Here is a 13442-nt window from a genome sequence, read left to right as displayed (position 1 = left end):
ACTTGGAAGTAGGGTGTGCGTACTTGTACTTTGAAGTAAGCAACTTCAAAGTTATTTTTGTAGTGTGGGCACAGCCCTAGTCATCCCAGATCTCTTAACTGTTGCCACATCTGCTCCATGAGGGCATAAAATACATATGTTTTTTTTTCCAGAAAGTGTGACTTCATAATCTATGAGTTAGCTAATACTATAACCATGGATTATGTATTTCGTACCTGTGTGTGTGTATTAGGGCCTTTAGCCGTAGGTTCTTTGGGACAGACACTGTGCGATGCTACAGTAAACTCTTTCCTATACGGCATTCTATCATCCAGAACTCTAAAATAACTGGCATTTTCACCACAAGTAAATTTTAGTTATGTTTTCCATAAGTACAGTATAGTGAATGTAAATACAAATAAATACAGCAAATATAGCATAGGTTTACAGTGTACAATACTACTATTATTGATAAAGTACTCTGCATACATTTTGTTTGTTTCTTAATACCTAATCTTGTTTTTCTTTATTGTTATGCATTGTTAGGTATACCTCTCCATTATCCAGAGTATTTGAATATCCAGCAACCTCCCAGTCCCAGTGATGCCGCATATGACAGAGTTTGCTGTATTTGTATTATGAGATGTGTAACATACTATTGTTCTGATAAATAAACAAAAATAACTGTAATATTGTTCCACTAGTACACTGAGATGTACATGGATAACTCTGTACTTTGCTTCTTCTTATCCTAAATATCCCTAGGACAATAGAGTCAGTCTGCTTTTTTTAGAACGATTACCCCTTCTACAGAGTAACAGCTAAGGTTTGGATTGTGGCTGGCCCTTACTTAGCACTCCAGTCCTCTTCGACAGCCCATGTAACGATTTCTCAGTGAGGAGTCTTCTAATTAGTTTCTCCACTCTGGGAGTAACTCATTAATAAGGAGCTGAGATGGTTTAGGAGAGCCCGACCCATACCCTGCCTCCCACTTAGTCACTGACCAACAGCTGGGGAGAGAGTGGAATATACTCCACCATTTAAAGGTCTGTAGCACAAACAGGGAAGCTATGATTGTCTCTTTTGTGCTTCTCTACATTGGTTGAGCTTTTTAGTGCCCCCAGTTTCGGAGCTGGGGTTAGAAGCCACAGTCTAACCCTAAATGATTCTGTTATTGCACTTGTTAGGTGGCTTTTACTTGGCTAGGGAGTTGCTTCTTTTCCACCACCTAGGTACAAAGAGTCTTGGAATGTTCTCTAGCCCAGAGGAAGTCAAAAAAATCAAACGTGCTGTAAAGGAAAAGGTGTCTGAACAGAAAGTATTGTCAGCTCCAAAACTTGTCCTCCTTTACTTCTTTACAGAGAAGCTCCCATCTTTTACACTCAGTCAACATATATACTCTGAGCTGAATAGTTTTGGCTGAGTTGAACAGCTGCCAATTGGGATGGGAAACACGCCTTCGTTCTCTATAGGCACAGTGCTAAGATGGCCTATGATTCTAGTCCATCCCTGGGTGAGGTCAGTGCAAGACTGTTCCCTAGAACACATTTCCCTAATGTAGTCCTCTGCCCAGCTTTAAATGGAGGAACAGATGAATTTCCATCACTTCCTTTGAGACCCTCTTTTGTAGTCCAGCATTCACTAAAGACTTCTGAAAAAGCCAGCTATTGTATTGCCTTCAAAGAATAATGCTGATTCAAGACATGAAAACAGACACTAGATTGTTTTACAAATGCATGAGCATTAGAATGTAGGAGTAAGCAGATAGTATAAAAACATAATTGCAAAATGCACCTGGAATCTCTTATCCATATTTTACCTCGTTCTCTCAACATTATTCCACAATGGATTCAACAGGAAAGTGTGTTAACATAAATTAAAAGATATACTGGACATAGGTTACATTTGTAATACGGTGTGTCGGGATTTAAACAAACTACTCCCATTATCCTAGTTAGGACCTGTGCAGATACTGCACCATGTACATTATTCTGAAAGTGTTTCCCTTGATGTAAGTGTAGCACAGCCAAACCATTCACTGAAAGACCATAACATGCATTCCAAGTCCTTTTTTCTAACATTTTAAAACTGTCATTAGACAAATGTATGCAGGTGCAGAATTGTAACAAAAACTCTACTTCTTATTTTTTACTAGATGCAAGGCTAAGTAGAATAATGCAAAATATTTGGCAATGAATTAGCCTGCTTAGGTTTGCTAAGAACATAGCTTAATCTGCTGTCCAATATGGTCACTTTAGCTGTGTCTACACGTGCACGCTACTTCGAAGTAGCGGCACTAACTTCGAAATAGCGCCCGTCGCGGCTACACGCGTCAGGCGCTATTTCGAAGTTAACTTCGACATTAGGCGGCGAGACGTCGAAGTCGCTAACCTCATGAGGGGATCGGAATAGCGCCCTACTTCGACGTTCAACGTCGAAGTAGGGCCCGTGTAGACGATCCGCGTCCCGCAACGTCGAAATTGTGGGGTCCTCCATGGCAGCCATCAGCTGGGGGGTTGAGAGACGCTGTCTCTCCAGCCCGTGTGGGGCTCTATGGTCACCGTGTGCAGCAGCTCTTAGCCCAGGGCTTCTGGCTGCTGCTGCTGCAGCGGGGGATTCATGCTGGATGCACAGGGTCTGCAACTCGTTGTCGGCTCTGTGTATCTTGTGCTGTTTAGTGCAAGTGTGTCTGGGAGGGGCCCTTTAAGGGAGCGGCTGGCTGTTGAGTCCGCCCTGTGACCCTGTCTGCAGCTGTGCCTGGCACCCTTATTTCGATGTGTGCTACTGTGGCGTGTAGACGTTCCCTCGCTGCGCCTATTTCGATGTGGTGCTGCACAACGTCGATGTTAAACATCGATGTTCGCAGCCCTGGAGGACGTGTAGACGTTATTCATCGAAATAGCCTATTTCGATGTCGCCACATCGAAATAGGCTACTTCGATGTAGGCTTCACGTGTAGACGTAGCCTTTGTTTTCTCGTATTCTTCCATCCATGTATCTATATCCATCTGTTTTTTTTTCTTGTATTATACTTTGAGTGCAAGCTCTTTAGGCCAGAGGGTATTCTTTTGTTCTTTGTTTGCACACCACATAGCAGAATAGGGTTCACGGGCCATACAAATAAATAATACTAACAACAACAATAAAATCATATATAGTTTGGGTGCAGTGGTACATTAGAACACTGCAAGATCATATGTTGAAATCATAGCACCAGTTGATTTCTATATAGCCCACATGGGGTAGAGGGGTGAATAATTCATTAATCAGATGCTCATCAGTTCCCGTAGGCCTTCGGGGGGGGCTGGTGGGGAGGGGGGAAACAAGACTAGCATTTTTAATTTGTTTGCATTTGTAGGCATCCAACTAGCAGTTAAAATCTGATTATATAATAGTTTATCTTCATGTTAGTCCAAATTTAGGAAAGCATCACTATTCAGAAAGGTATTCGAGCATACAGTTAACGTCCATTGAAGTCAGCGTACCTTAGACGCGTTTAAAGTTAAACGTGGTTGTGTGTTCTTACATCAGAACAACTGTGTACAATCCCTCATTACACTGTAAGAGTTGTATTACTGGGTACCTGTGTAAAGGAAATATTGTAGTTTTAATGTACCAGAATGCAATTGTTCATTCAGTGTGCAAGAAGCCCTTGGACTACAACAAACTTTGTTCCTCAGATCTGCATTGTAAGTCAGAGCTGCTTTTCTCAGAGGAATAAATGGTACAAAGAGGGAATTTGGTTCCTTAACAAGGCTTGATGCACTGTTTTCACCACAGTAACCCAGATTTTTGTACTAAATGAATTACACATAACTAATGTAACAACATCAATGCATTTATTTCGTAAATTGCATTTATACAAACATATAAAATCACATATGCTTTGATTTGCCAGAATGGCGCTGCAAGGGGGTCCTTGCAGTCACTTATCTGATTGGCTTCCATGGCCAGTGTAGCCTGTGGCCCGATAGCCTTTCTGCTTGCTTTTGATTGGCTCCTTGTCAGGGGCTCAGCTAATCAGAAAGCTTGAAGAGTAAAATCAGTGGTTGGCTGAGGCACGGCATGTGATGTGAGCTTTTCTCCCTGCTGGCTTTCATTGTAAGTGTAAAACAAACGTCATAGGGATGAAACAGACAGTCAATTGAAAACCCTCATAAGTCATGTTCAGGATGTCAGTCATCGCACCTCTGATGATTCCCAGTATATTTGATTAGTTTTATGTTATCTATTATTTTTCTTTATTAATTACTAGTATGGCATATAATTATTGTTGCATAAATGAGAACTCCTGGATCACAGTACTGTAGACTGAAAGCCGGCAAAAAACAATTCAATTGATACTGTTTGCTTCCACAAGTCATTAATTCTGAGATCTGTAATTGTGTTTGCCAGTCAGATCATACACGAAAATAAAAACATCCTGACTGGCAAAGATTTTAATTCATTGATATCATTATTCACTACTAGATAGTCACATGGTTAAATTGATATGATCCAAGCAGATTGCATATGTTGATTACTTGGTTTGATTTTGGTGATAATTACAATTATAATAATAATTATAATTACAGTTAATTGTCTTGAGAGAAAGAGTAACCTTTTGGATCAATAAGTTGTGTGAGTTAGCTCAAGAGAAGTCAAGAGACTGCTGCTTCTAAATGAACTGTCACTGAATGGTTTTAACTGGTGTCAGTCATATCCACATTTGGTTTTGAAAAAGTCTTTTTTTTCCCTCTTTGTAGGCCACAATATGGTGGCAAGTTCTGCCAGGGCTCCAGTCGTATTTATCAGCTTTGCAATATTCAGTCATGTCCACCCAATAGTCTGGATTTCCGTGCTCAGCAGTGTGCAGAATTTAACAGCAAGCCTTTCCGTGGGTGGTACTACAGTTGGAAGCCCTATACTAAAATTGAAGGTAATTTGGCCATGGTTCTGATTGACAAAATAATTTCCATGGGGCTGACAAGCTTGTTATAATTCCTTGATATAGTTGGTCCCCAAATGCAGCCTCTGTGTGTGTGTGTGTGTGTGTGTGAGAGAGAGAGAGAGAGAGAGAGAGAGTGTGTGTGAGAGAGAGAGAGAGAGAGAGAGAGAATCCAGGCAGACATTTCTGGAGCTCTATTTGCTTTTTATCAGGGTTGAATTTGGCCTTCAGTGTTACGTTATCTGTAAGAGCCTGCAAGGAAGTTGGCTTTCATTATGAATTTAGATCTCTGTCTTCTATTCCCTGACCATGCTGTACCTAACTTTTGGTTTCTCTTGCTTTTTTGTTGTTAAAACAAACACAAAAAACTAAACTAAACCCAAACAATAAATGACCTTTTTCCTAGAAGTTTTTCTATGTGGCAATAACCAGCTCCTACAGAAACATGCCAGACACTTCACTCATGTGGAATGTTCTCAGATTTCTGAATGCAGTGTGTTTTTTGTGCTGGTACTTGCCGATACTGAGTACCAGCACCTCCGAAGCCCCTGCCATGGCATTGGCTGTGGGGGCGGGGAGCTGTCTGAATGCCAGCTCCTCTTTTTTTTACAAAAAAGGGACTGGCTCACTGTAACAGTAAATCAACTCCTTTGAGTTTCCTACTAGTATAGTCTCATGAGAATTGCTGCAGCTTTATAAGACTCATGGTTCACTAAATATTCCTTCTGTATTGCTCAAGTTTTTCCTGCATATGCCTTAGTTTCCAGTATCTTTCCAGTTATGTTTCAAAGATCCAGTATCGTTATTAGGATTTTGTTGGGTAGAAAATAACAACAAATACTTCCCTCTGCTTTCAAAGCACAGTGAATGATTGTGATTGCTATTTCTTAAATGAAAGTAGGAGGACTATTTTCATATTGGCTGTTTCTACACAGGCCACTTTCTTTAAAAGTGGCATGGTAATACCTGGCCTGAAATATGCTAATGAGGCGCAGATGCAAATTCCCCGCACCTCATTAGCGTATAGTCATGTGATTTGGAGCCCAGAAGACTGTTCTTCCGAATTCCAAAATGCTGTTTAGAAGCGCAGCCCAGGGGGGTCTTCTGGAAGGAAGTCCTTCTTTTGGAAGTCCCTTCTGGGAAGAAGGGGCCTCCGGCAGAAGGACTTCCTTCCAGAAGCTCCCCTGGGGCCGTGCTTCTACGTGGTGTTTTGGAGTCCGGAAGAACAGTCTTCCGGACTCCAAATCACATGACCATATGCTAATGAGGTGCGGGGAATTTGCATCTGCTCCTCATTAGCATATTTCGGGCCATGTATTACTATGCCAGTTTCGAAGAAAGTGGCCTGTGTAGAAACGGCCATTGTGACTGTTCTGTTTAGAATTGCCAGAGTTGCCTTCAGGTGCTTCAGAGAGCATATTTTACATACATATATATATATTTTAAATATGCTTTTATTGCTGATACTCCTGCTCAGGCTTGAGCTCCAGCTCTGAGATACATCCCTACCCCTTCCTGGGTTTCTAATCCTCAGACCCAACCTGAATATCTAATACCCATTTCATTAATACCACAGCATGAGCCCTGAGAGCTTGTGTCTGCAAATCAGTGCTCTGAGATATTTTGAATCATGTATTTACTTTGCAGCGTGTCATAGAACCATATGGTTGGAAAAGACTTCAGGAGACCATAGAGTCCAACCCCATGGTGAAAGCAGGACCAGTCTCAATGCTAAGCATAATGTGGGAGCTGTGTATTAGAAGGACTTTGATTGATAGCTAGATGTGTGAAGGGAGAGCCCTAGATCAAATGGTGCTCAAAGCAAAGCATATCCTTGGCACCCTCCATTTGTTAAACTTTTGAATACGTTATTTTTATTGCATTTGCATATTGATATACACCTTTCACACACAATTTACCTGTGTCATATAAGATGATAAATTCCATGCTAGGATCTGTAAATCTCTATTTATTCATGCCATATATAAGTAAATAAAAATACTATCCTCTAAGACTTAGGAAACTTTTTAATGTTAATAATAACTGAAATGTATTAACATCAAGGAATTGAGCTGTGCACCAACATTGGGTGGATCAGTATTAAATAGTGTTACAGTAGGTGAAAAATTAATTCAAATATCGAACACCTGAAGCATGTTACTTCAAACAGTCTGTTTTCCTTTTTGTATCTAACAACAAAAATAGCACCTGAAGTCCAGTGTCCACCCTCAAGACCAACACTTTATTTGGTCTCCTGGATTGCCTACCTCTAAATTTGGTTTTGGCTATGTGAATTACTTTGCGGAGAGTTGGGTGCAAATGTTTTTTAATTGAAATGCTAGACCCACCCCCACCCCCTCTTAGCTTTCAGATAGAGCTGATCTTTTGTGCCATCTTACATGCTCTTAGTTTTTAATTGAGGAGCTGAATGAAAATATTACAAATCTTCAGCCTATCTTTCTTAACAAAAAATGAAACTTGAAACTGTGGATAAATGGTGCTGAAATTTAAAGCCACATAAGCCACAGAGGTTGGAAGGCCTGAAGTAGAGCTAATGGAATTTACATGTTTTCATAATGATGTTGGGTTTTAATTCTATGTCTGTGTGGATTGCCAAATTCATGTGTTATTTTAAAATGTTATATAGGCCACTGTTGTTTGTCTATTCTACCCTTCCTGGGGTTCTAAAGACATGATAAATCACTCATGCATGAGCCTCGAGTGATTCCATTTGTCAACAAGATTACAGGACAGAATAATAATCGTCACAGTTATTGTACTAACTACACCTTTGACCTCTCCTGTTCTCCTTGATTACACACACCTCGCCCCTCAGGCCTTATATCACCACCTGCCTGCAGTCCTGTGGGTATCAACTGATTACCTCAGCAGGTCTGACCTATGTTCACTTCCTGAAGCAATTATATTAGTATCTAGCGACCAGATAGGGATGTACCCTTGAGTCACAAACCCTTTTTCTGTTGTAGCCTCAGAGGCCGTTTCTACACAGGCCACTTCCTTTGGAAGTGGCATGCTAATACAGGGAGCAAAAGATGCTAATGAGGCACGGATGCAAATTCCCTGTGCCTCATTAGCATAATGTCACGTGATTTGGAACCCGGAAGACCGTTCTTCCGGACTCCAAAACGCCATGTAGAAGCGCAGCCACCAGGGGGGTTTCCAGAAGGAAGTCCTTCTTCCGGAGGCCTCTTCTTCCCAAAAATTTTTGGGAAGAAGGGGTCTCTGGAAGGAGGACTTCCTTCTGGAAGCCGCTCCCCCCCCCGGGGCCGTGCTTCTACATGGCGTTTTGGAGTCTGGAAGAATGGTCTTCTGGACTCCAAATCACGTGTCATTATGCTAATGAGGCATGGGGAATTTGCATCCACACCTCATTAGCATCCTTCATTCCTTGTATTAGCATGCCACTTCCAAAGGAAGTGGCCTGTGTAGAAACGGCCAGAGGGAAAATCCTTTAAAAACTGCTTAGTTTTGTCCCACTCTTTCCCTGCAGCCTTCAGGAGATAAGGGAGACCGTCCTGTAAGAGAGAGCTTTACCCACTAGTTTTCAAGGGTGTACTGGGGTATAATCATCGTCTATTGTCTTCTTGATGGGGACTGTTCTCTTGGAATTCAAGCAGCATAGTTGCATAATAACCATTCAGCTAACTCTAATATGTCACAATGAAAATTCTTAGAAACTACCATAGTTACAAACTTTTCTTCCCTGACATGCAGTAGCAGAGTAATGCTTTGTCCATGCTTGTGTATGTAAGAACATAATGTTGGTCATACTGGGTCAGACCAAAGGTCCATTTAGCCCAGTACCCTGTAACCCTACTGCAGCTAGTACAAGTTGCTTCAGAGGGAATGAACATCATCAAGTGATCCACCCCTAGTTGTTCACTTACAGCATCTGGCAGTCAAAGGCTATGGTCACCAAGGCTGTGTCTACACTTGCATTCCTCTTTCGAAAGAGGTATGCAAATGGGGAGAATCAAAAATGCAAATGAGGTGCAAATTTGCATATCTGGCACCTCATTTGTATGTTCTTATTTCAAAATAGCTTCTTTTGGGAGAAGAAAACCAGTATAGACATTGCTCTTTTGAATGTAAACCCCCATCTTTGAAAGAATCCTTCTTCCTTTTTATTATGGGAAGAAGGATTCTTTCGAAGATGGGGTTTACTTTCAAAAGAGCAGGGTCTACACTGGTTTTCTTCTTTCAAAAGATGCTATTTCGAAATAAGAATATGCAAATGAGGTGTCAGATATGCAAATCTGCACCTCATTTGCATTTTCAATTTCCCACATTTGCATGCCTCTTTTGAAAGAGGAATGCAAGTGTAGACACAGCCTAAGAGCAGAGAGTTGCATCCCTGAGCATCTTGGCTAATACCATCTATGGTCCTATCCTTAATAGATTTACCTAAACCTTTTTTGAACTCTGTTATACATTTGCCCTTCACAACACCTCTCAGCAATTACTTGTACAGCTGAGTGCTTGAAGTGCTTCCTTTTGTTTGTTCTAAACCTCCTGTCTATCAATTTTTTTGAACGACCCCCTCATTCTTATGTTATGTGATGGTGTAAATAGAATTTCCTCGTTCCCTTTCTACACCCTGTTTATAATGTTGCAATATTGTGCCCCATCACCTCTTTTTCAAGCCAAAAAGTCCCAGTCCTTTTATACCTGTTCCATATCCCTAATCATGTTTGTTCCTCTTCTCTGTGCTGCTTCAATTTTAAAAGATTTTTTGAAAGGGGGTGACTTAGACTGCATGCAGTATTTAAGGTGGGAGGTGTATCAGAGATATATATTGGCATTATGACAGTTACTCTCATATTCTCTGTCCCTTTCCTAATCTGTATATCTCCTCCTATTTTCAGAGGAAGATAGATGTAAATTGTACTGCACAGCTGAAGACTTTGACTTTTTCTTTGCAATGTCCAGCAAAGTGAAAGATGGAACCTTATGCTCCCAGAGCACATATGATGTTTGCATTGATGGAATTTGTGAAGTAAGATAAACTAAAGTTTCTTTAAGTAACAATGCCATTTTTAAAGTGGACAAATGACTCCTTAATAGACTATGCAGATGTTACTTGAAATTCTCTTGTGTCTGAGTCCTTTACTTCTGGCCTTTTGCTTTCAGCAAGTAGGGTGTGATCGTGGACTTGGTTCAAAAGCTGCTTTGGATGCCTGTGGAGTTTGTAAAGGAGATAATTCAACGTGCAAGTTCTTTAAAGGCCAATACTTGATCCAGCACAAAGCTAATGGTAAGAAAAGTTGTTTCTCATGATCATCACCTCATTACTCTGCTGGATCCACATGTAGTATATATGACGCTTCATGCACTAGGGAAGTGGCTCAAGGTCCAGATGTGAACTGAAGTTCACAGGGAGAGTGAGAGGAGAGTTCATACCTCTGCTCTTCATAAGGTACAAGAAAACTACGATCACAAGTCTTCCATAGTTAATTTTCAAGTATTTTATTCTTAAACTACTTACCGTTCTCCCCGTTGTGTGTTTTTTAATTACAAAAATGTTCAAAGAGTATAATGTTCAAGGTACAGGTGAGTGAAAAATCTCTCTCTAAACCAACAATAGTCAAACTATGGGTTGGGATCCCATATTGGGTTATGATGCCATTTGAATGGGGTCACCAGGCATAGACTTGCCCAGAGCTGAAGCCAAAGCCCCAGGGCCAGGGCAAAAGCCAAAGCCTGAGGGCTTCAGCTCTGAGTGGTGGGGCTCAGGTTACAGGCCCTTGCCTGGAGCTGAAGACCAGAGATTCAGCTTGGGGCCTTCTGCCCAAAGTGGTGGGGCTCAGGCTTGGCCCCACACCAGAACAGTGAGGCTCAGGCGGTTTCAGGCTTCGGTTCCTGACCCCAGGGTTGTGAAGCAGTTTCTGTTGTCAGAAGGGGGTTGAGGTGTGGTGAAGTTTGAGAATCCTGCTCTGAACTATTTTATCTTGAATGAGATTGGGGAAAATATAAAAGTTGTTCACAAACCAGTGACAAACATGCAGGCCCACCTACAAGGGAAGAGAATTTGCTGAACTATAGAAGGTCAATATTGCCTAGCAGCATTACCAACACAAAGGAAGGAGCTGCCCTGGAGCCCAGCTATTCAAAAGGACCCAGGGTTCCCCGCTTCTGCCACCGATACTCCAAGCAGGGGCAGCAGCCAGAGCCCCTGTTGAGGCTGAAGGGCTGGTGGGAGGAGGCTAGTCCCAAACCTGTCCCTTCTGCCCAAAGCCCCACCACTTCCAGGAGTGCAGAGTCAGAGTCACTCCTTCCTTTGTGTTGGTAATGCTGCTAGGCAATAGTGACCTATAGTTCAGTAAATTCTCTTCCCTTGTAGGTGGGCCTGCAGGTCTGTCACTAGTCTGTGAACAACTTTTTATATCTTCCACAATCTCATTCAAGATCAAATAGTTTAGAGCAGGATTCTCAAACTTCATGCCACCTTGCCCAGGGCCCAGCATTTCTGTGGGCCCCCCTGCAAACATGTAGATGCTTCTTGTTGTGTTAGGAATCAGAAAGAATTTATTCCTATTTTAAGATGTAATTGATTGGAACCTTACCAGCTGAATCCCATGGATGGGCCAGCATGTCACATGCAACTCAGGAGAGTCATCTTCAGTTGAGAGAGAGAGAGAGAGAATAGATCAGTGGTTAAAATTCTGACAATGGGATTGGGAAACCCGCAGACTTCCTGTGTGACTTTGGGAAAGTCATTTAGTCTCCCTTAGTTTTACCAGATGTGAAATGGGGATAATAGCATTTTCTAGCTCACAGGCATGTTGTAGGGCTACACACATAAAAAATTGTCTGGTCAGATTCTATGGTAATGGGGACATATCAGTATATAAGATGTAGATATATATCTTTAAAATGTTACAGAGGTTGAACATCTCTAGTGTGGCTACATCTGTTGTCCAGCCTGATTTTAGTTAGCCCAATGTCCAGTTATCATGGGTGTGGCCAAGTTTCCTGTGGTTCCATAAAGTTTGATTCCAGCTACCAGTCCTGGCTCTCACTGTACTGCACTGGTATTGAGCTCTAATTTATCTCTAAATGTCATCTAAGAGCTCAATTAGTGGAAGTATTTTCAATGCTGCTAGGCAATATTGACCTTCTGTCATTCAGCAAATTCTCTGGGTTGGCTCTATTCAGGTCCTGAGGGTGCCAGACTAGAGAGGTTCAACCTGTACTGCGAAAGTAAATGGCATGTGTCTTACAAAATCAACAAACAGCTGGGAGTTTATCATCCAAGTGATTTTGTAATGTGTGACCAGATTTCAGAATGGGAAAAATTTTGGCTGGGGGCCCGCAGAAATCCTTACTGCATGTTTTGGTAAAGCACTTTCATTGAAATTCATTCAAATGGAAATGGCCTCTATTTAAGGCAGATCCTCATTATCTGAAAGATCTAGTCCTGTATAAGGCCTTGCATACTCTCCCTCCATTTTGTTGCATTTCACCCTAAAAGTATATTGGTCCTGTTATATTATAGATATTACAGATAAATCAATCATGAGAAAAATCTTGATTTGTCTTGTCTTCAGTCAAGAAAGAAAAAACAATAGCATTCCAATGATTGATTCACCCACTGAGTTACTCTCATTATAGAACAACAGGAAATCCTTTGGTACCTTAGAGACTAACAGATATTGTGGAGCATAAGCTTTGGTGGGCAAAGACGAAGGGGGTCTTTGCCCACAAAAGCTTATGCTCCAAAATATCTGTTAGTCTGTAAGGTGCCACAGGACTTCTTGTTGTTTTTGAAGATACAGACTACCTTGGCTACCCCTCTGATACTTCCCATTATAAACTGGTATAGAAAATGTAAAGTCCATGTTGTTGCACCCTCATAAATCAAAAGCAGCAATTTGAAGGATCAGGTCTATATGTATATAGTCCCTGGTTTACTCAAAATAAGGAACATTATTTTATGACAGTTGGGAAAAATATTGCCTAATTCCTTCATTTTAGATTATTATCCTGTGGTCACCATTCCAGCAGGAGCACGTAGTATTGACATCCAGGAACTGAACCTTTCCACAAGCTATCTTGCAGTGCGCAACCTGAATAAGAAGTATTATCTAACTGGGGACTGGACAATCGACTGGCCAGGAAAATTCTCCTTTGCTGGAACAATTTTTGATTATCAGCGCTCTTTTAATCATCCTGAAAGCCTATACGCAGCAGGGCCAACTAATGAGACACTAGTCTTTGAAGTAAGCTTTCTTCTGTTTATTCTATCATTGATGTCTATTACAGAATTAGCAACGACAGCTTTAGCTCAGCGCGGTCGCTCTCAGACAGATTAAAGAATAGCATTAAGTCATGGTACTGTTCAGACATAATTGTATAGTCATGCTAGACTGAAAGGCCTTTAACCAGTTTGTCGAGGTCTGGGATTTGGTAAACTGTCACAAGGCTACTGAAAAGGAAAATGTGTAAAACACACTACACAGCGTGATTTCTGAGTTGCCACACAATTGTAATGGAGATTATAGCTTCATTCAGTAAG

At 41.3% G+C, this 13442-nt stretch overlaps 1 protein-coding gene across 1 annotated transcript in view; it reads left to right on the top strand.

Moving 5' to 3' along the window:
• Positions 1–13442, top strand: part of ADAMTS18 (ADAM metallopeptidase with thrombospondin type 1 motif 18) — a 117183-nt gene that overhangs the window by 62572 nt on the left and 41169 nt on the right. The window contains exons 12-15 of the mRNA XM_075008734.1: positions 4725–4897; positions 9793–9923; positions 10058–10181; positions 12902–13146. Coding sequence (XP_074864835.1) covers positions 4725–4897; positions 9793–9923; positions 10058–10181; positions 12902–13146 — 673 coding nt within the window. The remainder of the gene's footprint in view (positions 1–4724; positions 4898–9792; positions 9924–10057; positions 10182–12901; positions 13147–13442) is intronic.

Source organism: Carettochelys insculpta, chromosome 14 (assembly GCF_033958435.1).
Source record: "Carettochelys insculpta isolate YL-2023 chromosome 14, ASM3395843v1, whole genome shotgun sequence".
In the NCBI taxonomy this organism is placed as follows: domain Eukaryota; kingdom Metazoa; phylum Chordata; order Testudines; family Carettochelyidae; genus Carettochelys; species Carettochelys insculpta.
This window is presented reverse-complemented; position numbering and strand designations above follow the sequence as displayed.